Source organism: Paroedura picta, chromosome 7 (genome assembly GCF_049243985.1).
Source record: "Paroedura picta isolate Pp20150507F chromosome 7, Ppicta_v3.0, whole genome shotgun sequence".
Classification (NCBI taxonomy): Eukaryota; Metazoa; Chordata; class Lepidosauria; order Squamata; family Gekkonidae; genus Paroedura; species Paroedura picta.
In genome coordinates this window covers 13,867,909-13,891,969 of record NC_135375.1, presented here as the reverse complement: position 1 = coordinate 13,891,969, position 24,061 = coordinate 13,867,909, and the positions used below count along the sequence as shown (strand labels likewise).

Here is a 24,061-nt window from a genome sequence, read left to right as displayed (position 1 = left end):
AGATGAACTAGGCTCATAAGATCCTAGAGTGGGAGGGTGCCATGAAGGCCATCTAGTCCCACCCCCTGCTCAAGGCAGGATCAGCCTCAAGCACCCAGAATAAGGATCTGTCCAGCCGCTGCTTGAAGACGGCCAGTGAGGGAGGAGTTCACCACCTCCTTAGGCAGCCCCTTCCACTGCTGAACTAGACTCACAGAATCCTAGAGTGCTGCTTTTCTCTACCCGAAGGAATCTCAAAGCGGCTTACATTCACCTTCCCTTTCCTCTCCCCACAACAGACACCCTGTGAGGTAAGTGGGGCTGAGAGAGCCCTGATATTACTGCTCTGCAAGAACAGCTCTAACAGGACTGTGAATAGCCCAAGGTCACCCAGCTGGCTGCATGAGAAAGAGGAGCCAGGAATCAAACCCGGCTCTCCAGCCGCTTAAAGGCAGCTGCTCTTTACCACCACACCAAGATGTCGGCTGGTGCACTCTGCCTTTGAGGATGACTGGATTAGAAAGTCAAAGAGCAACTGACAGAATTCCACTATGCCAGCTACGGAGGCCCAAACTTTTGACTGCGTGTAGCTATAACCCAGCAGAGACATCACCCTGCCAACAAAAGTGCATCTAATCAAGGCTATGGTCTTCCCAGTTGCAATATATGGCTGCGAAAGTTGGACCATAAGGAAGGCTGAGCGTCAAAGAATTGAGGCTTTTGAACTCTGGTGCTGGAGAAGACTCTTGCGAGTCCCTTGGACTGCAAGGCAAAGAAACCGGTCAGTCCTAGAGGAGATCAGCCCTGCCTGCTCCTTAGAAGGCCAGATCCTGAAGGTAAAACTCAAATACTTTGGCCACCTCATGAGAAGGAAGGACTCCCTGGAGAAGAGCCTAATGCTGGGAGCGATTGAGGGCAAAAGAAGAAGGGGACGACAGAGAATGAGGTGGCTGGATGGAGTCACTGAAGCAGTAGGTGCAAACTTAAATGGACTCCGGGGAATGGTAGAGGACAGGAAGGCCTGGAGGATCATTGCCCATGGGGTCATGATGGGTCGGACATGACTTTGCACCTAACAACAAGCTATAACCCTGTCTCCTGATCAGGCTGCTTGTCTCCTTTCCAACGGGACAGGTCAGATCCTGCTCCAGCTGAATCCTGACCCTGATGGTTCTATTTCCAGAGCCCCGGCGTTCCTTTCAAGCAGGCCGAACACCCTGCTGTTCTGCCTCTTCCTTCTCTCGTGTACAAATCCGCTGGAATGCAGCGACACCGACAGCAGTTGGAAGAGAAAACCGTACCGTTAACAGCAGAGAACAGGGCGTGGGGCGGCCACTGACTGGCACAGCCTACCTGCCAAGGTCCTGCCAGGCAGAATTAAGCAGCATGCCCGCTGCAAGGAGGGGGGGGGGAACCAGGCTTGGCGATCACTGCATTTTTGCCCAAATACGGAATAAGCTTCGGTTACCTTAAATAAAAATCACAGCAGCGTCAAACAGTAAACACGTTTCGAGCCAAAAGAGATGCCCTCAGCACAGTTTTGCAAAAAAAAAAAAAAAAAAAAAACCCACAACACAACCTTGGCTGTTTCCAACATGTGTGCTGCAGTAAAAAGACAGAGGAGGGCTAGGTGGAAATCCCAAAGGCCGGACACTTAAGAATGTCAGATGACCTGATCAGTACATAGGGTTGCCAGCCTCCTGGTGCGGGAGGTCTCCTGAGATTACCATTGATTTCCAGGTGACAAGAGAGCAGGAGAAAATGGCCACTTTGGGAAGGTGGACTCTACCCCATGGAAGTCCCTCCCCTAGCCAAACCCCATCCTCCTCAGGCTTCAACACCCCCCCCCCAAAAAAAAAATCTCCAGCCTTTTCCCAACCTGGAGCTGGCAATCCTATCCATACACAGGAAGGGGAAAATTCACAGCTGGTAAGAACATAAGAGCCCTGCGGGATAAGACTAGTGGTCTGTCTAGTGCAGCATCCTGTCTCATACAGTGGGCGACCAGCTCCTCTGGAGGGCCAACAACAGGGCAGAGAGGCTGAGGCCTTCCCTGATAAGAACATCAGAAGAACCCTGCTCGATCACACCAGGGGTCCATCTAGCCCAGCATCCTGTCTCTCACAGGGGCCAACCAGTTCCTCTGGACAGTCAATAACAGGGCACAGAGGCCAAGGCCTTCCTAAGAACATCAGAAGAGCCGTGCTGGATCAGACCAGGGGTCCATCTACTCCAGAATCCTGTCTCTCACAGGGGCCAGCCAGTTCCCCTAGAGGGCCAATTGTGCGTAGAGGCTGAGGTCTCCATAAGAACAGAAGAAGAGTCCTACTGGATCAGACCCATTGTCCATCTGGTCCAGCATCTTGTCTCATAGAACAGCCAACTAGTCTTCTCTTAGGCAACTCTTAAACAGGGCTGCCAGCTACAGGTTGGAAAAGACTGGGACATTTGGGTTGTGGAGCCTGAGGAGGGCAGGACTTGAACTTCCGTGGGGCATAATGCCATGGGGCAAACCTGCCACGGCAGTCGTTTTCTCAAGGAGAACTGATCTCTGACACATGGAGATCAGCTGTAATCCCAGGAGACCTCCAGCCATTACCTGGAAGTTGGCAAGGCAACCCTCCTGTATAAAGGTGCAGTGGGTCTCCAAGAATCCTTTTGGGGCACTTGAAACAGGTGGGGTGGGGGGAGAGAAGAGGAGAAGAGTGTCTCAGCCTACTTCCTAAAGCTTCCCATGTTTGAGCTCCGTGACCCCAGAGCCAAGCACTGGCCCTTTTAGAGCACTGTTTTGCTCCCTTGCATAAGCCCCTGTCCCTCTCGAACCAGGGGGGCATTGCTCTGATTGTTCACTGGGGAAGCAGGCGGAGCACGTTGGACAAAACATCCCAAACAAGCCCTTTTGTTGGAAACGGGGAGGGAGAAAAAAGAATGAATAAGAGGATAGTAATTGGGGCAAAATTGCAGGGCATACTTTGAATTCCTCCTCTTGTCCATCTGTTCCTTTCATCTGGGGAAAGCACGCATACAAACTCAGCCCACACTTAAGGCTTTTTTTTTTTGGGGGGGGGGTGGCTGTAGGGTGGTCAAAAGTTTTCCAAAACAGGACATTCCTCGTGTACAAGTCCTCTGGGTTGGAATTTTCCATTCCACAGGTAAATTGACCCTTCACTCGCTCCATCCTGATCCTGCGTTGAGCAGGGGGTTGGACTAGATGGCCCCTTCCAACTCTATGATTCTATGATTCTATAATTCTATGATTCTATCCCCATCTGGCTTTTCCTTAATGCAGCCTTTCTCTGCTTTTCTACGGAATAAACCCCTGAAACATTCTTCAGGCTTTGAGAAACCCCCGATGTGGCATGATCATGCAGAATACGGTTGGAAATCAGAGCTGTGGGCATGCCCATTCCTTCCAGGTCCATTATAGGCCATTTGGGGATGGGGGATACAATGCCATATTGTGGTTCTCAACCTCCCTAATGCCGCGGCCCTTTAATCCAGTTCCTCCTGTTGTGGTGACCCCCAACCATAAAACTATGCAAGGGTTCTTTCACAGAAATTAAACCAAAACTGACCCATGGCGTGAAGATCCATTGTTCACGATTGTATATGAATTGGTTATTTTCTGGGGTTTCTCAGTTCAGTTCTGCCTCTTGCCCCACCCTGCCAATCTCGCTCTTTTCCGCTGCTCCAGACAGATAAATGCTCTATCTCGATCTACCCCGCAAGGCTGTTGTGTGGATGCTGCCCCCCCCCGGGTGAAGCTGCTTGCCCTGCCTTGACCCCTGTGAAAGGATCGTTCGACCCCCAAAGAGGTCCCAACCCCCAAGTTGAGAACCACTGAGTTAGGGCCAGGGTTCCTAAGGAGATTTTGTTAGCTAGAATGGCCTTTAGGGGACATAACAGGAGAGGCAGTGCCAAAGACACAAAGGTCCCAAACTGTTTTGGGCTTTGAAGATGAAAACCAAATCACTAAATTTGATTCAGTCCTCAATCTGGAGCTAGTGGGCCTTGCGCTCTGCAGGGGCTAACCTATTGGTCATTCCCGGTCCCAAGGAAGCTCGCCTGGCCTCGACCAGGGCCAGGGCCTTTTCGGTCCTGGCCCCCACCTGGTGGAATGAGCTCCCGGAAGAGCAACGGGCCTGTAGGAATTGTCATCATTCCGCAGGGCCTGCAAGACGGAGCTCTTCCGCCAGGCTTTCGGCTGAGGCCGGGCAGCAAGAAGATCTAGCCCCCCTCACAAATGTGGCGGTTGCGTCTGTCATCTGCCCCCTCCTTTTCCCTTCTTAGTGGGTGTGGAATTGGGTTAGTTATTTTGAATTTTGCCGCTATTCTTGTCTTAACTTTTGTATTAATTGTATTATGTTTTATTGTGCTTTTATTGTTTTAGGGGATTGGTTTTTATGTGACCCGCCTCGAGCCTCCAGGGGGAGGCAGGACGTAAATAAATAAATAAATAAATAAATAAATAATAATAATATTAATAATAATAATAATAGTTAGAAGACCGCGAGGTCAGACATAGCCAAGATTTCTGTTCAAACATTTTGAAATGTGGAATATTTCTATGTTTTCCCCCCACATGGCACATACTGGCAGCATGGTCTGAACTAAACTGCTGGAGAGCCAGAAATGGTCCGCACATCGGACCTCCATCATCTAATACAAAGACTTGTGCAACGTTTTTGTATATTAAAAGGTCCTGTGCCCTTATTCCAATCCCAGGTCGATTCAGTCCCTGCCATCTACACAGAATGCGATTTCCGTTTTGATTTTGGGCGATTTAAATTTTCCTTCTGCAGCAAGAAGGATTTATCCGAAGTGACCCTATCTTTATTGTGCGATATCTTAGAGTGTTTTTAATGCTCCATATTTTAAGAATCGAATTGAGAAAGCAGGCTGTTTTGAATCTGGGCTTTGCTCCGTGGTAGAGAACCCCTGATTGGCCAAAGCTGCTCATGTGACAAGTTTGCCTTAAAAGAGAAGCCCCTAATTTCTCTCAACTTCTGTCAGTCTTGGATTTTTTTCTCCCTCCTCTGTCTTCTTCGATCCTCTCTCCCCCCTCCAAGAAAAGAAAGAGCCTCCCTGCTTGGCTCCTCCCCCCCCCTTTCAAGAAAAGAAAGAGGCTTGGCTCCCCGCCCCCTTCTGAACTACCCTAACCACGTGCAGAACACTTTCCTGTTTCAATGGGGAGGGGGGGGGAAGAGGAAGACCAGAGTTCAAAGTGATCTGAATTCCACAGGATTGACTATGGAATAAACAAAGTAAGTGCAGACTCTGCCCTGGAAACAAATATTCTTGATTATTTTGTTCCTACGAACTCCTTGTTTTCGTGCTCAACCTTCTGGAAGGTTGCATCGGACACCCTACAGCCTTGCAGAGGTTGTTCTGTAATCCAACTAATGCAGCCAGTCTTCACAGGCAATACTAGAAGGAGCCTTATTCATCTCTGAGAGGAAGCCAGCCATTTTTAACCTCCACGTACCGCCTGATCAATTTTGCTCTCCCGTTCTATTTACAGAAGTGGGAAGTTCAAACGCCTGTTTTAGAACGGGTTGTGCCAGCCGCATCATCTCAGCTGGAACTTTTCTACCATTGTAATTTAAAGAATTCTCAGCTTTGAGCCACTGCAAGCGCCATAAATCCAGGGATCATACAATTTCACTGTAACACGTCTGCGAGGATGGGCAGCAGAGATGCCTTAAGAGACAGCTTGGTGTAGTGGTTAGGAGCACCAGCCTCTAATCTGTAGAACCACTTTTGATTTCCCACTCCTCCTCCACAGGCAACCAGCTGGGTGATCTCGGGCCAGTCACATTTCTCTCAGAACTCCCTCATCCCCACCTACCTCACAGGGTGTCAGGAGAGGAAGGGAAGGTAATTCTGGGAGAGAAAAGCAGGGTACAAATAAACAAGCTTTTCTTCTCAGAATCATAGAATCACAGAGTTGGAAGGGACCTCCTGGGTCATCTAGTCCAACCCCTTGCACTATGTATGACACTCACAACCCTGTCGCTCACCCATTGTAACCTGCCACCCCCTGACAAACAGCTGATATTTAGGATTAGCTATTTGGTGGAGTCTTTCTCAATCAGCTGAATCATGAATCAGCCGAATCAAGTTTCAATCGATTCAGGCTTCTCTGATTTGGCTCACACAATTTGGCCAACACAATTAAAGGAACAGACAAAGAATATAGCAAGTGGCCCCCACCCTGTGGAACATCCGGTCCAAGGAGGTCAGGAAGGATCATGCTTTCCTGACTTTCTGTAAACTATGTTCCGCCTCCTGTGGCAGCCATGTTGTGGCTGCTCCATTCTGCAGGTTTGTTTGCTACAGTGTATCAGAGTTTCAACAGTGCCTGCAGGCTCAGAAAGGCTGGGGACCTTTGACTTGGAGAATTCTAACTAAATGTATCCTTCAAGAACATAGTGTATTTTTTAGAAAATCGGAGGACTATGAGTGTGGTCCGAAGGCAACTTGTACAACCTCCTGCCTGGAACTAGGTAAATCCAGACTGTCTTCCTTAAACAAGGCAAACGGAATGTATATATGGAAGGAATAAGTACTAATAAGGCAACAATAAAACCTTACGAATTCTGGATATTATCTGGATTTGGAAATCCGGCGTGGGATTCCCCAAATCTTGGACAGGAACGTGGCCCAAGTAGCCAAAACAAGTCTAGGGACTCACCTTGTGAGAGTAATGTTGGTCCACAACTCTCGCCAACCCAAAGTCTCCGATCTTCAACACCAAGTCTTCCGTGTTGATGAAAACGTTGGCTGGTTTTAAGTCACGGTGTAACACATTGGCTGAGTGGATGTACTTCAGCCCCCGGAGCAACTGATACATGAAGAGCTTGGCGTGTTCCTCCGATAGCGGCCCCTGCTCCAGGAGTCGTGCCAAATCAGTCTCCATGTACTCCTGGACAACGTACACCGTATTGAACTTGAACAAGTCCCCTTGAAGTTCTGCTCCTTTAGGCCCCAGCACCTCGTAGACCTTCACAATGTTGTCGTGGTCCAGCCGGCGGATGATCTTGATCTCGCGGAAAGCGTGCTTCAAGCTCTGCGCGTCGTTGATAGAGATCTTCTTCACGGCCACCTTCCGGCTGCTCTTGCTGTCGACCGCCGAGAGGACCAGCCCGTTGACGCCGAAGCCCAACGGTCTGAAGTTGACGAAGCGGCAGCCGAGGTCATAGCCATACATATTAGCGATGTAATCACCCTTCTCCGCCATGGTGGGGGGCTCAGCTCCCTCTTTGCACCCAGGGACGAAATTCCAGTAGGCGAGGAGACCCTTCAAATCACGGCCATGGCTCGAAATAATTCGTTGTTACGAATGGGAATTCGTAAGTTCTGTTTCTCGGAGGCCATCGTTACAAAAGAGGCTTGCAAACATGCAGGATATTGAAAAAAACGAGGGACAACGGGGGATTCGGGAGGCGGCAAACTTAAAGCAGTGCCCCGTTGCGCTGGAGGAGGGAGTGGAGCTGGAGGAGATGAAGGTTGTTTCGCTCAAGAAAAATCAGTAAAAGCTTCCTCTGCAATATGCCTGGAAACCAATTGAGTTTTCAAGCTACCCTTCTTTCTTCTTTCTGGGAATGGGACCCAACAAAAGTCAACATGTAAGCCGGAGGGCTTGACTCACGTTCCTTTTATTAGCCAAAGACAGACCTTCAGCCAAGAGGTATTTGGAAGTCAACATTCGCCGGAAACCTTCAGAGACGGAATCGGACAGCATTTTTTTTCTGTGTGTGACCAATATTTTCATAAGCCTTGGGGCAATTCCTACCGTGCATTCTTCGAGTGTCAGCTCAGTCTTCCATTTTATCATCAGAAGATAGCGATGAAGGCAGAGAGACGTTGGAGATGAGACACTCAGCGTCTTCCGCGCATCATTTGTCGGCTGAACTGCGCACTGCTTGATCTGTTACTCAGCATCTGGTACTTCTCCATTGTTACAAAGCTTCCTCCTGCAAGGGGGGGGAAACAAATTATTTGAACAATGATGCAGACATTTTGGATTAAACCCTTCCCTCCTGAAGAAAAAAAAGAGATGGGGATGCATCCGTGACAGCAACCTGCATGGTGACAACAGCCAGTGTGGTAGGGTGGTTAAGAGAGATGGCCTCTAATCTGGCGAGCCGGGGGTGATTCCCCGCTCCCCCACATGCAGCCAACTGGGTGAGCTTGGACTTGCTACAGTCCTGACAGCTCTGTTCTCAAAAAGCAGTCCTGCCAGAGCTCACTCAGCCCCACCTCCCTCACAGGGTGTCCAATGTGGGGAGAGGAAGAGAAGGTGATTGGACGCCGCTCCTTCAGGTAGTGAAAAGTGGGGTATAAAAACCAACTCTTCTTCTTTGAAAATCTCATGAGAGGTTCTTCTAGTCTTCCCCTTCCTAATATTTCTATTCCCCTTCCTAATATTTCTAGAACTGTACGTAGGGTCAATGCAGAAGTTACAAAAACATGCTTCTGAGTTCCACACCCCCCAGGCTTGTGGGGACCCCAGTTCAAATGTGGATCACACTGGAGAAACTTACATGTAGCCGTAAGTGTAAGTTTTTTCCCACACAGTAAACAGGAGCTCCTGAGTGGTCATGAAAACAGGACTGGGGATTAACTCAAGTTCCCCTTTCCCATGCACCACAGTCCTGATCTGAATTGGGCCCACATGCACCTCAGCATCACATAACCCCCTCCTTGATGCATGATCAGCCTAAAGCAGCCATGAGAAGTATCTGTCCAGATGCTGCTTGAAGACCCCCAGTGAGGGGGAGCTCACCAGCTCCTTAAGCAGTTACTGCTGAACTACTCTGATGGTAAATCCACACACACCATGTCTAGCCAATACTGTTCTAAAGGTAAAAGTAAAGGTATCTCCTGTGCAAGCACCAGGTCATGTCTGACCCTTGGGGTGACGCCCTCTAGTGTTTTCATGGCAGACTATACGGGGTGGTTTGCCAGTGCCTTCCCCAGTCATGACCGTTTACCCCCCAGCAGCAAGCTGGGTACTCATTTTAACGACCTCAGAAGGATGGAAGGCTGAGTCAACCTTGAGCCGGCTGCTGGGATTGAACTCCCTCATGGGCAAAGCTTTCAGACAGCTGCCTTACCACTCTGCACCACAAGAAGCTCATATACCGTTCTACATGTAGTTTAAACCCATGCATGCGGGTCCTCTCCTATACTGCCAAGAGGAACCTTTCCCTGCCCTCCTCCAAGAAGAAGAAGAAGAAGAAGAAGAAGAAGAAGAGTTGGTTCTTATATGCCGCTTTTCCCTACCCGAAAGAGGCTCAAAGCGGCTTACAGTCGCCTTCCCATTCCTCTTCCCACAACAGACACTCTGTGGGGTGGGTGAGGCTGAGAGAGCCCAGATATCACTGCCCGGTCAGAACAGTTTTATCAGTGCCGTGGCGAGCCCAAGGTCACCCAGCTGGCTGCATGTGGGGGAGTGCAGAATCGAACCCCGGCATGCCAGATTAGAAGTCCGCACTCCTAACCAAAGTGACAAACTTTCAAACACTTCAAAAGAGCCATTATGTCCCTCTCCACCTCCTCTTCTCCAAGCTGAACATTCCCAAGTCCCTCAGCCTTTCCTTGTAGGGCTTGGTCCCCAGGCCCCGGATCATCCTCGTCACTCTCCTCTGTACCCTCTCAATTTTGTCCACATCCTTTTTGAAGTGGGGCCTCTAGAGTTGCCCACAGGTGTCCAGGTGGGGTCTGACTAATTCAGACTCATCATCACACCTGCTAAGGGGGAGGAAGAGCAGGTGAAGCAGAAACACAGGTGGCCTGGAGACGAACCCAAGCTGACCAGCTCTTAATCAGAGCTCAACTAGAACCAGGATTGCGAGAGCTGTGGCTTGGCCTCCCTCATCTTAAGTGTTTTCCCCCCAGCTCTGTAGCCAGGTCTTTCAATATGCACGATCTACTCAAAGGAAGGGAAGGAAAGCCTGCCTCTGCCAATCCCCCACCCCCAAAGCTGATAACCATCATCCATTTCTGCAAGGCTGACTGATCACAGGGTTATATTTAGCAAACGATTCCTATGCCAGATGGACAGAGGCCAAGGTCAGGGTGAAATGCAACAGCTATTTAGCGGGGGACGGCAGAACGGATATGTATATTCGGGGTGTGCTCAGCCGTTCCTTGGTGGTGAATTGGTTCTCAATCCCGATGCACTTGTGGAGGGTTGAGACAGATCCAGACAGCTCTTCTACGTAATCTCATGCTGTTTCCTTCCTTATTTAGGGTGGCCAATTTAAGATTGGGGAATTCATGGAGATTTGGGGATGGAGCCTAGGGAAGTTTGGGGACAGGAGGAGCCTTAGTTGGTATTAATACTCTCAAGTCCATCCTGTAAAACAGTTGCCAAAGTTTTAATATGCAAGAGAGAGGAGTAGCAAGCTGCTTTAAAAGAATAAGACAGTTCTATTAAGAATAAAACAAACTTTGTACATAGAGTCCTAACTCACTCACTCACTGTTGTTCTGCATTCATCTGGTCTGCTCAGGTGGCAAGCAGGGAGGAAGTGTGCTCAAAGGAGCAGGAAGTCTCCAACTGGACCAATCAGGATGCAGGAGGAAAAATATCGGGAAGTTCCTAATCTGAATATGCTAAATAGCTACATATCTCCTCTGGTGCCCCCTGTGTGAACCACCCTGATCTGGAAGGGAGGGTGGTATAAAATGGGATGGATGGATGGATGGGATGGATGGATGGATGGGATGGAGGGAGGGATAGATATTCTTTATATGAGTTCTTGCATATTCCAACAAAAACAATTTTTTGTCTCTACAGGAATTGATCTCTGTAGTGAAGAGGAGGTCCCTTTGGTTTCCCTATTGCATTCAAGACCCTTCAGATTTCCCCCCAAGCCTCAAGAAACTTGGGAAGTATCAGGAAACAGATTGGTGCGTGCCAGGCCATAGGAATCTCTACCATAGGCAGAACCTGCCTCAAACACAAGTCGGTGGAGTCGGTTCACACATCTAGTGGCAGAGCATCTGCTCAACACGCGGAACATCCCAGGCTCAATCCCCAGCAGCAGCTGTTAGGTGACATGAAGGACCTCCACCTGAAACCCTGGATTTCTGCCATCAGTCTGAGTAGACAAAACTGACCTTGAAGGACCAAGAATCCTATTTTCCATATAGGGCCCATTAGGGTTGCCAGCTCAGGGGAAATACCTGGAGACTTTGGAGGAGGAGACAGGAGTGGGTGGGATTTTGGGTACAGAGGGACCCTATGGAGTCCACCTTCCATTTTCTCCATGGGAACTGATCTCTGTCACCTAGAGATGAGTTGCAAAACTGCGGATCCACAATTCCCACCTGGAGACTGGCCTCCCGAGGGCAACACATGTTCACATGGACCTCTATAGAACATGTTTTATCTTGTCAGTAAGGTTACCAGCTCGGAATTGGTAAACACCTGCGGATTTGGGGGTAGAGTCGGCAGGGGAGGAACTGCAGCAAGGTAAAATGCTGTAATGCCTCCTCTCCAAAACTGCTGTTTTCTCCAGGAGACTGATATTGATCTGGAATTCGAGTGACATGGCCGGAGGCCTCCAGTTATCACCTGGAGCCTGGCAACCCTACTGTTCACCCACCGCCCATGTGTTTCCTGAACTGGCACCGAAACAGTCGTCAAGGGTTCCATGGAGGCGGCATTCTATTACCAAGAAGCGGATTCAATAATTCATCATCTTTCCAGTGCGTCCTCATTTCCAGACCGTTCCACTGTTACGGGGAAGAGGTTCAGTTGCAGGCACGGCTTCTCTGCTGCCAACCGGTTCCATCGAGGAAGGTTTTACTGCATTTCAACATCCCCTTCCTCTCTCTCCCTCCCTCCCTCTACGTTGCCCCAGTCCAAACCCCTCCGTCCGCTAATTCAAGGCCCCGATGGACTGGTCTAATAGGCTTAGGATCAAGGGCCCTTTCTGCTCTGAGCTTCTTATTGCTTGTAAAGAGGGTTTCCGAATGAAAACACTGCTGGCGTAATAGGGCAGAGTTTCGACTGAATCCAAGCCCCGGCAGCAAATCACCCAAATGCGACGCTCGGCTCAACTTTGCAGTTGGCGGCAAGCCTGCGGGCTCAGCCAAAGCATTACGTCATGCAGATAAGCCCTTCAGAGACACGCTCGCCCAGGAGAGCGAGGAGAAGATGGAGACCAGCTTGCTAATGAGGCCACGGCTGGTGGCCTCACAAGATGGTGTGCTGGGAAGAGAGTTGCGTGCGTGTGAGCTCACAGTAGAGACGGGGGGGGGGGTAGATCTTAACACGTTTAAGTTGGAGCAAAGAAGTGGCTGTGTAAAGGATAATAGAATAACAGAGTTGGAAGGGACCTCCTGGGTCATCTAGTCCAACCCCCTGGACTATGCAGGACACTCACATCCCTATTGCTCATTCACTGTAACCTGCCCCCCCCCTTGAACCTTCACAGAGTCAGCCTCTCCATCAGAGGGCTATCCAGCCTCTGTTTAAACATTTACAAAGAAGGAGAATCCACCACCTCCTGAGGAAGCCTGTTCCACTGAGAAACCGCTCTAACGGTCAGGAACTTCTTCCGGAGGTTTAGATGGAATATTTCATCCCATTGGCTCTGGTCTATCCCTCTGGGGCAAGAAAGAACAAGATCTGCGTATTCTCTGCACGTCTCTGTGCATGTATCTTTTCAAGCAAAACATTCTGCACGGAGCAAGAGTCCGGTAGGACCTTCAGGAGGAACAAAATTTGTGGCAGGGCGAGTAAAATGTAGTCTTGGAGGTCCTCCTGGTTTCTTGTCTTAAACTGGGAGCTGCCCTTTGACCCTCAATTCTATTTGTCCTGTCATTCTCTCCATATAGCCCTTTCCCCTCTCACTCATATGGTTCTTTCCCCTCTCACTCTCTTCTTATGGATCTTTGTCCTCTCCCTCCCTCCATATGGCCTTCCATGGAGACACATGTCTCTGCAGGTCTCTCCTATAGAGACAGTGCCCTCTTCCTCCTACACACAATGCTGGACAAGCTGACTATTTGTCACAGGGCAGGTCCCTGTTAGATGAATTATCTCTCTTCTCACCACAACGTGAATGGGAACTGGATCTACTTGAATAAATGTCAGTGTACCTTTTTTGCAATATACTTTTAGGGCGGTTTGTTTACTGCGCTCAGTATCATGGGTCTACGAGTGGGCCACACGCTGCTCTTTTAACCAAGTATCCCAATACAGATACCAGAGGTGCTACATGGAGGCAGGCAATAGCACTCCCCCCCCCCCCGAATTTCTCTTGCCTTGAAAACCCTGCTATAATTCAGCTGCAACTTGATGGTACTTCCTACTTCCCTTTTCCAGAGCTCTGCCTTCCCTTTGTCCGGAGCTTTGACTCTTGAAAGCTGATACCCTCCGAAATCCTTGTTGGTCCCTAAGATGCTGGTGGATTTGAATCCAGCTGTTCTACTTCAGATTGCCACAGCTGCCCACCAAAACCGGCACAGCCTGCATTTTTATGTGCATGTCACGCCACCAGAACATCTCGCAAGCTCCCAAGAGAGAGTTGAAAACCTTGTGGAAGGGAAAGGCGACGGGGTTATTCCACCTGACAGGCAAACCTCTCCGCGCAAGCAGAAAACATCTTTCCACATTCTTTCACGGGCCGAGACAATTACCGAAGAGGCGCGAAGCGGCTGAAGCTAAGCAAGTTCGGCTTCGGAAGCTGCCAGGGTGAGAAGCTGCTTGGGAATAAGAAACCAGGAGCTCTAGCATTTTTAAAAATAGGTCTCCTAGACGGAAGCAAAGCATTCCGTAAAAGGCGTCTGCTGCCCTCCCCCCCCCCCCACTCTTTTATTTTATCACTGAATTCTGGCACAGTTGTGTCTGTGTACATCACACCCACACCCACGCAGCGCGGGTGCTGTACAAATTAGATCAGCGGAGAGTAAGATGCAGGAGCAGCAGCAGCTACTTGGGTGGAAAATGGACTTTCGTAGGCTCACTATAGGATTCCCGCAAACAGCCACGATCCCACGCTATCTCCTCTGTGTGTTGCACAATGCCGCATGCCGTTAGGAATGATCCATACTGTTTGCCAGCTTCGTACCACTGGCTGCACAGACGTAGAAAAGAAACCCAGTCTCTCTTTCCTTTCTCATCTCTTTGAGCTCGCGAAATACATCGAACCTTTGACTGGAAGACACGGCTTGAAACAAGGCATTCTGTTTGGAAGAACGGTTTAAAGTAAATAAGAAAGATGGTTTTTTTAAGATCAAGGTTGGACAGCTTTAGTCTTGGCCAGGGCAGCTCTGTTCTGGAACAAATGGCATAGGGAAAATTAGAAGATCCACCCCTTCTCCTTTATTATTATTATTATTATTATTATTATTATTATTATTATTATTATTATTATTATTATTATTACTATTACTATTACTATTACTATTACTATTACTATTATTTATTAAATTTCTAGACCGCCCTCACGAGACCAGCTCAGGGGGGTGTATGTGCACATATTATCAATAACAGATTTTTAAAAAACAGTAAAACATTAATAACAATTGAAGAATTTAAAACCAATTAACAGTTCAGCAGCATCTGATTAAAAGCACTGGTTGTTTTTACCAGAAGCTGGTCACTGCCAGGAGGTTTTCCCAGAGGAGATGCCTCTATGAGGGTGTTTTGTTGGGGGGAGGCATAGATGTTATAGCGTCATTAGCCCCAACCAAAGGCTTGGTGGAAGAGCTCCGTCTTGCAGGCCCTGCGGAACTGTGCCAGCCACGACCAACAGGCAAGACAGCAGCCAAGCAGAGCAAAAAACCACCCCTGCCTGAAATAAGCAAGAGGAAGCAGGAGGAAGCAAAAAAAATACTTGCCTTCTGCCATTCGTAATTCCCTATAGCAGGGGTAGTCAACTTGTGGTCCTCCAGATGTCCATGGACTACAATTCCCATGAACCCCTGCCAGCAAATGCTCTATAGAACAGAAAACCTTCTCTCATTTTGACCACCTGGTAGCACATCATTTTTGCAAGTATTAGATTGCTTGCTTCCCTCTACCACACCCACACCCACTTTTTTCTGCAATTACAGGTCTACACTACACTACAGACTTTTTTAGAGGGAATGAGATTGCCCCACAAACTCCTGAAGATTTAGTTTGGCAAAGTGCCGGAAGATTTCTGTTGGAAATTCCGATAATGCCATAGAATTATCGTTCCCCAAAGAACTGGGGAACGGGCCAAATGAGCTGAAGTCTGCAGCATGGATACAGATCTAAAAAGAACTAGAACTTGACCAGTTTGCAGTCAGTGCTGTGAAAATTGGCCTGGTAAAGCAGCAGTCACATATTAAGTGGAACCCCCCAAAATCTGGATAAGAGCTAGAGCAGGGGTGGCCAAAATGCGGCTCTCCAGATGTCCCTGGATTACAATTCCCAGGAGCCCCTTTCCCCACCCCTCACTTTCACCGCCCTGAACAACTTTCTTCTAGAAAGATATGTGTTTCTATGGTAACAAAATAGAGCTGTTAATTTAAAAAAGAAAGCTAAGTCTACCATCTTCTCACTGCCTAGAGCAGGGGTAGTCAAACTGCGGCCCTCCAGATGCTGGCAGGGGCTTCTGGGAATTGTAGTCCATGGACATCTGGAGGGCCGCAGTTTGACTACCCCTGGCCTAGAGAATTATGGAGCGTGTACTTATTGGTCATTCCTGGCCCCCAGGGAAGTTCACCTGGCCTCAACCAGGGCCAGGGCCTTTTTGGTCCTGGCCCTAAACCTGGTGGAATGAGCTCCCGGAAGAGCTGAGGGCGTTACGGGAACTTTCTGTGTTCCACAAGCAGATGAGCCCCCCGGAAGACACTACCACCATGCGGGATTATTGCTGCCGGTGGTTGTCGCTAGGGGTCGTCCCCTTGGCGCACCAAGAGGCAGCCGCTATGGACTGGGCAGGAGGGGAGTTGATAGTTTTTGCCCCTGGGATTTAATGGAGAATTTTAATGGGAATACTGTATGCTTTCGTGCGAGGTTTTATCTTGTAACCCGCCACGAGACGGCTTGCTGGGAATGGCAGGAAATAAATCTGATAAATAAATAAATATTATAGCAGGTTGTCGTCACTGATACAACGCTCTAGAATTTGCGGAGGAAGCAGGTGTCAACTTTTCCCCAAGAGTTTCCTCTGCTTCAACTAGAGCAGAGCAAATATGTATATATATATAATAAGGATGCAGAATCAGTCCTGGCCGATCAGCAAGCTAGCCCACCCGTCGGTAGGCCATAGAGCTCGCTGAGGGGATATTGGCAAGCAGCCTTGTCCGCATCGATTGCCTTCCAGGAGGGGAAGGAGGCTTAAGGGAAATCCTTTTGCTTACACAAGCCAACGTCCATTCAAAATAATTCTTCAAACAATCTTGTAGGAACCAAAGTGGGAGGTACACGCCCCCACCCCTCCCAGGCCAGTGAAAGGATCCAGGGGGTGGTGAGGAATTTGGGGGCAGAAGCGGTCTGACTCTTCCTCCTGTGGCTGCATTTTCCCAGCGAGAGACCTTCCAAGGTGGCTCTTCATCGGCTGCCGCTGGATGGTAGCGACCCTGGAGTTCCCTAGTGGTCTCCCATCCCAGTGCTGACCACGGCCAACCCTGCTTAGCTTCCTGAAGAAAACGGCAGCTTCAGAAGGTGGGCTGGAAGGGATCCTATTCTTGCTGAGCTCCTAGCCCTCCTCAGACTCTGTCCTTTTCTGTCCTTCTCCCTCCTCAAACCACACCCTCCTCAGGCTCCACCCCTCTCCAAATCACTTTGGAGTATTTCTCACTCCAGAGCTGGCAACCCTGAATGGAACCCAGTTGAACGGCTTCAACACACCCAGTTGCACAACTAAGCGCCATGGAGTTTTGCCTCTAATTAACATGAAAGGCTCCCTGCCAATCAATAGGCGCCCGCCACGAAAGAGGGGAGTCACGCTCGTATGCTATTTTTGGAAGACTTATCCGGGCCGTAAAAATAGACCGTGTTGCATGAAGAACAGAGAGTGGTCGAAGGGAGGGGGCAGTCAAGAATGGAGGTCTCCCGGGCCACTCTTAACAGCAAAAATCGATCCAGTCAATTGCAGGCCAGATAGATGGTGATTTGTAGGCGCAATTTTGCAAGAGTTCCCTGAGTTGAGTAAATACCGACTTCCCTTTGAGACGGGGATCTCCATTTGCCTCGCCATCAAGCAAAACAAGTCAATACGTTGCCCTGAACGGAATACGCCTTGGGCCTTCTGAGGAGATCCAAAGGAGTTTAAAGGGGATACAAGACCCTGCTTTCTGTTCCCCGCAAAATCAGCAGGTTGGCAAGGAGGCACTGCCTGTCGCCCAGCTGTTTCGGGCTGTCTTTAAGCTGGGCTCCTGGGCACAGAAGTGGTTGTCTCAACATGGCTCCCATCCTGTGGTCGCTTGACCGTGGCATTCGGGTTTGGATCCACTTAATGTGTCATGTCAACACTTATGCTTTGCTTCAGTTCTGTTTTTTAAGGCTTTGGGTTGGTTCTACAACCCAAACCCCATTGCAGTGTCTACTGGATGTCCCATCCTATTGATGGTAGGGGCTCAGTCTTTCTAATCTGCCTTGAGACTCAGTGAAAAAGGGGGATTTTAAATACCATTGATCAGTCAATCAGTCTCTACACCAGGGATTCCCAACCAGGGGTCGGTGGACCCCTCGGAGTCCGTGGCCTTTCCCCTCCTGTCTTAATAGACCTGGCCACAAGCTAGGGATTCGGACACTTCCATCGCTCCCCCTCCCCTCCTCAGAAGCATGAGTGAATTCTCTTGTGGTTTCTGCACCTGGGAGGGGCGGAGCCTGCAGGCCTACTCCCATCTTAAACCGCCTCCTGTCTCCCCCCTCCCCAGTCCTCCTCAAGCCTACCTGTTAACGTGGGAAGTGATGCCACTTCTGGTGACATCACACTTCTGGGAGCATGGCAAGGAGGCGTGGCCAGCTGACATCACTTCTGGTGCTCCTCCAAGCCGGGAAAATTATTTCAGGGGCTCCTCCATAGTCCAAAGGTTTGAAAAAGGCTGCTCTACACCGGGCATGAGCATACATACTGCCTTATACTGAATCAGCCAATTTGTCCATTGAGATCAGTATTGTTTACTCAGACTGGCAGCCGCTCTCCAGGGTCTCATAGAATCACAGAGTTGGAAGGGACGTCCTGGGTCATCTAGTCCAACCCCCTGTACTATGCAAGACACTCACAATCCTATTGCTCATCCACTGTCACCTGCCACCCCCTTGAACCTTCACAGAATCAGCCTCTCCAGAACCAGCCTCAGCCAGAGGTCTTTCATATCTCCTGCTCAGACTGGCAGCCGCTCTCCAGGGTCTCAGCCAGAGATCATTCCCATCACCTCCTGCCTGGTCTTTTCAACTGGAGACGCCTGGTATTGAACCTGGGACCTCCTGCATGCAAAGCAGAGGTTCTACCACTGAGCCACAGCCCCTCCCCTCCCCTCTTCGGTGTACAATATTCTGTTTTTTGTGCCAAGGACGAAGCTGTTCTGTGAATCATCGCTGTTTCCACCACACTTACCCAAGAGCTGCGCACAAGTTAAGGAACAACACAGCCTCATCTCCTTGAAGAGCCAAAATGGTAAAGCAAAAACAAAAAAACCCAAAAAACCCAAGGAGGTGGGGGGTGGGGGAGAGAATAGGTTTACATCACCAATCAAAATCCCAAAATAGTACACAGCAGAACGGGACACAGTGACTTCCAGCCATTTCACATGACATCACTCCACGGCTCCAAGGTTGAATCAGAGAGCTGGCTTTAGTGGCCGCCTAGAACAATCCACCTACAGCAATAATAAGATTAGGTGGATTAACCTTCTGTGGGGAAAATGAAAGAGAGGGAAGGGGGAGAGAGAAAGGAGCATCGCTAAAGGCGAGCTCTTGGCCTGTGCTACATCTCTGGTGTTACAGGGGGGAAGAGGGAGAAAGGAAGGGGCTTCAACCAGCAGTTTCTACTCATGGGGAGAGGGCTTTCCAAATAACCTTGTCTGCAAAGACAGGGTTGCCAGCTCTCGGGTGGGAAATACCTCGATATTTGGGGGTGGAGTTTAAGTAAGGCCGGGTTTGGGGCAGAGAAGTTCCGCAGTGTGGTAGAATGCCATAGAGTCCATCCTCTAGAGCAGGGGTAGTCAAACTGCGGCCCTCCAGATGTCCATGGACTACAATTCCCAGGAGCCCCTGCCAGCATTCGCTGGCAGGGGCTCCTGGGAATTGTAGTCCATGGACATCTGGAGGGCCGCAGTTTGACTACCCCTGCTCTAGAGAGGCCATTTTCTCCAGCGGAACTTGGCTGTCAAGAGATCAGTGGTCATAATGAGAGATCTGGCAGGCCTTGACCAGAAGGGGAAAAGACCCTGATGCCTACCTGGTGAAATGAGTTGCCAGTGGAAATTTGGGCCCTGACAGAGTTGTACAAATTCCACAGGGCCTGTAAAAAGGCGCTCTTCCACCAGGCCTAGGGTTGAAGCTGGGTCAACCCAGACGTACTATGGGCCTCCCTTGTCTCCCCACCACATTTATCCTTCCCTTATATGAGGCTCCCTTCTATAGGGGGCATTTTCACTACTGTCACAAACATTAAATTCTGCAGCCAAATTGTGGCAGCTATGGAACGAATTCTATATTATTATTGCCATGTCCCCATGTCAATCTCAGGTATTTGTCCAGGGCTCCTCCTTTCCATCTCTTCCCCTCTTTCCTGTTTATGCTTTGCTTTGCTGCAAAAGGAGAGCTGTATTGCTGTGTACCCCTTTGAAATGTTAAACAACCCTTGTAGCGGCTAGGAAAAGAAGAAGAGTTGGTTCTTATATGACGCTTTTCTCTACCCAAAGGAGTCTCAAAGTGGCTTACAGTCGCCTTCCCTTTCCTCTCCCTACAACAGACACCCTGTGAGGTAGGTGAGGCTAAGAGAGCCCTGATATCGCTGCTCGGTCAGAACAGTTTGATCAGTGCCGGGGCGAGCCCAAGGTCACCCAGCTGGCTGCATGTGGGGGAGCACAGAATCGAACCTGGCATGCCAGATTAGAAGTCCGCACTCCTAACCACTACACCAAACTGGCTCTCAGGAGTGGAAGGCCAGCTGGGGAGATAACCCAGCCTGGCTGTCACAGTATTCGCACCTCTGAGTTCAAATGCTTTCTCTTGAGAACCCTGTTTCCCGCCTGGATCCTAGGGGGAGGAGCCCAGACCTATATATGCCCCTGTGGGTCCTTTGTTCAAATTGTCTTTGTCAATTTCCTTGCTGTGAGGAACCTCCATCGATGTCTGTTCCTATATGTTCCTTCTAATAAACCAACTTGGATCAAGGGCCTGATGCTTCTGTTGGGTCAGAAGGTAAACTTCTGGATGAGCCTTCCATGGGTGATTACAATTATGTTTTAATAGTTTTTAGTGTACCGTATTCGGAAACTGCTCAAAGCCCATAATTGCAGAGGGGCGATCTATAAATCGATTCATAAATAACTAACGGTATGTGAAGAGCAGGCAATTACAGGCATCCATCAAGAAACAGGACTATCAAGCGTATGACCAGTGACTGGTCCTCTCTGTAGATTAGCCAGCTTGGTGTAGTGGTTAGGACGAGCCGGGTTTGATTCCCTGTTCCCCCACATGTAGCCAGCTGGGTGACCTGGGGCTCGCTACAGCACTGATAAAACTGTTCTGACCGGGCAGTGATATCAGGGCTCTCTCAGCCTCACCCACCTCACAGGGTGTCTGTTGTGGGGAGAGGAAGGGGAAGGCGACTGTAAGTCTCTTTGAGACTCCTGGTAGAGAAAAGTGGCATATAAGAACCAACTCTTCTTACCTAACCAGGAAATCTCCCCATGGGCAGCTACTGAAGTGGCCATGAATGATATATTAGGGGCCAGAGGCTATGACAATGGTGGCCAAACAGTGGCCCACCATATGTCCATGGACTACAAGTACAATGAGCCCCTGCCAGCATAGTGCCACAGCTGGAGAGCCACATTTTGGCCACCCCTGCTCTATAGCAGGGGTTATCAACCTGTGGTCCTCCAGATGTCCATGGACTACAATTCCCAGGAGCCCCTGCCAGTGAATGCTGGCAGGGGGCTCCTGGGAATTGTAGTCCATGGACATCTGGAGGGCCGCAGTTTGACTACCCCTGCTCTAGGGATTGCAACTGAGGCCTCTCCAGTCCCAAAACCACATCTTCCCCAAGCTACAAGTACTTCCCAACCCAACCTGGCGACCGTACCCTTCACAGAGAGGAAAGAATTTGCAGGCCATTTTTCCCTCGCTCTTTTGTGTGTGATGTTAATCCCCTCAGCGGCTTTCTGAAGCGCACTAAAAATCATGGCATTTAGAGATTAACGAAAGAACTGTGCATATATTACCAGAGGCCTCTCTGCTCACTTTTGAAGAGCTGGGAGATGATTTGCTTTCGAGTGCGGTGCCAGCGTTTTCTTCCCCGCCACTTCCTCCCCCCTGCTCCGGTCCTCATTAGAAACGCCTTTTGATAGCTTCCCTAATGAACTAGAAGAGAGTGGAGGGGTGAAGGCTCTTTATCAAGAGGAAGGCCTCCTCTCAGATTGTCTTCAGCTCGCAAAATACATGGGGAAGGGCAAAGTAATGTTTTAAGAGCAACGGAGCCAGCCTGAAGGCGTTCCCTCCTCAGTGGCATCCGTGTACAAGAGCCGAAAGACTATTCCGGAAATTTCTCCATATGGCTCACTCTGAACCAAATAAAATCCACCTGTGGAGAGCAGTTATTAGCCATAGCCTGGGGCACAGGGATGCCAATTGGTTGGGAAATTCCGGGAAATTTGGGGTCAGAGCATGGGAAGGGCAGGGCTTGGGGAGAGGAAGGAATTCCGGGGGTTTCAAACATCCATTTTCTCCATAGGATATACCTCACTGATGTCCCTGTTCTACCCAAACCCCACCGTCCTCATTTCCCACCTACAAAATCTGCAGAAATTTCCCAGCCTAGGTTAATAACATAAGCAAAACAGAGCTCTTCCGCCAGGTTTACGTTTGAGGCCAGGGCAGTGAGGAAGATTGGCATCCTGCCCGCACCCCCAGGCTAGTGCTAGTACCTGGGGTTGTCTTGCCAGCGAGGGCCTTCCCCCCTCCCTCCATAGTAGGTAGTAGGTTACTGGATTATTGGCAAAGGGATTGTGTTGTTTTATCGCCTTCTTCACTGTGTTGTAATTTTTGTACGTCCTTTTAATGGGGGTTTTATTGGGTTTTATCGAGGACTTTGTAACCCGCCACGAGCCATCTTGGGAGTGGTGGGAAATAAATCACATAAATAACCAACTAACAAATAAATAAGTTCACCATAGTGATGGAGAGCACAAGAATTGGATTTCTGCTGATCCAGGTAGGGATGCCAGCCCCCAGGTGGGACCTGGATATCCCCTGGAATTACAGCTCATCTCCCATCTCCTCAACCATAAACGCATATGAAAATCCCAGCCCCACAAATCTATCTTCCCTTATCATACTTATAAGCGGAAAGAAGGAAAATGTTCCAACCGAGCCCCTGAAATAAGCCTACTAAAATGGAACAGGTGGGTGAAGCCGGCGCTGAAAGCACAGGCTTTCCGCAATACGGAATGGCTTTTGCTTTCTCCCAGGATATGTGGTTCAGTTCATTCAAGCCGGGCGTTTGTTTTTAATTGCTTTGGATCGAGACGACGGCTAATGGACTGCACTCTCTTTCATCTCTGCTGACCTGAGCTAGATTCAGTAATGAAGGGCTGATATTAAATTTGGAGAGCTTTGCCGGCGCTGCACGGAGGAGGTTTGAGAGTGGCCATCTGTCAGACGCAAGCATCTCCCCACCTCCCACAACAGCGTTAGAAGCATCAACCCTCTCGAATGTCTCAGGTGAGTTGGGAGATTGTTCCCGAGACACCGGCAAGCAAGGAAGGGCAGCTGGAGGCAAACAAGAGTTCGACTCCGACGGTGAGAACACAACAGTGCTTGGGGGACCAGGGCAAGCACAGCCAGACTTAAGTAGGCTGAGAGTTGTCAACCTCAAGTGGAGCCTGAGTTCTCTTGTAATGGGGGTCCTCCGCTTTCTAGATGCATCTCACCCCCTGAACTCCCCCTCAAACTGCTCCCAACCCGGAAGAAAGTCACAACATGCTGACAACATCTGGAAGTGATGTCAGCATATTGATATACTTAAATTTCTAATTTTTTTCTAATAAATTATACACACAGATATATTTACAAGAGTCTATTATTTGCATACACTTGCCCTGGGAACCCCTGAGATACAGCTTTAGATCCCTCAATGCACACAGCAGAAGAACTCAAGGGACAAAGCTAACAGAAGTTCATCTAGGGCTCCTCCCCTGCTTATAGTTCTAACATCTCAGAAGGTTTCTCTTCAAAGTGCATTTTTCCCAGCACTACAATTAGGGTCCCGGCCGAACAGTTCCAAAGAGGGTTCTTATCAAGAAAATACCACAAGGAAAAACAAGGTACCCAAGGTCCATGGAGAATGCAGCATGAACAATAAGCAGGAACCCTAAGCCCAGCTCCAGTAAAAATTCACTGCTTCTGGTCAAACACAAAATGCTTTCATTTCATTCTTTGGGGACTCTGAGCACCTGTCTACAGTGTTCAATATATAGATATATAATTGCCTCTGATTTTTCTTCCACTATCCCCCCCCTTCTTTTTTTGGTTGGGAGCAAAACAGAGGGGCAAGGTCTATGCAGGCACGCACACAATTCTGATTGTGCTTCAGGCCACCTCCAGAAGAGCGGCCACACAGATTCGGAGCACTGACCCCTCGCAGGTTTCCTTCCCCAGGACCTGAGTACCTGTCATCTGGATCCTGCAAGAAATTTACTCAGACAACAGGCAGCTGGAGATCGCAGCGGTGCACCTGATCTTAAGCGGAACGGAAATAAGTGGGCATGCTTTGGTTCGTCCAGGTGTCTTGGGTATCAAAGGCCAAACTGAAGGCTCCTGAAGGCAGCTTCTAATATGAAGCCTTGTAGCTCCACGCCACCAAAAGCAGCTGCTGAGCTGATAACATTCAGAGCGGCGACTTTTGAGCTGT

At 49.3% G+C, this 24,061-nt stretch overlaps 1 protein-coding gene across 2 annotated transcripts in view; it reads right to left on the bottom strand.

Moving 5' to 3' along the window:
- The window catches only part of MAPK4 (mitogen-activated protein kinase 4), an 81,655-nt gene that overhangs the window by 42,076 nt on the left and 15,518 nt on the right, over window positions 1–24,061 (bottom strand). For both annotated transcript variants that reach the window (XM_077346782.1, XM_077346783.1), the window contains exon 2: window positions 6,674–7,955. In XM_077346782.1, coding sequence (XP_077202897.1) covers window positions 6,674–7,219 — 546 coding nt within the window. In that variant the 5' untranslated portion in view covers window positions 7,220–7,955. The remainder of the gene's footprint in view (window positions 1–6,673; window positions 7,956–24,061) is intronic.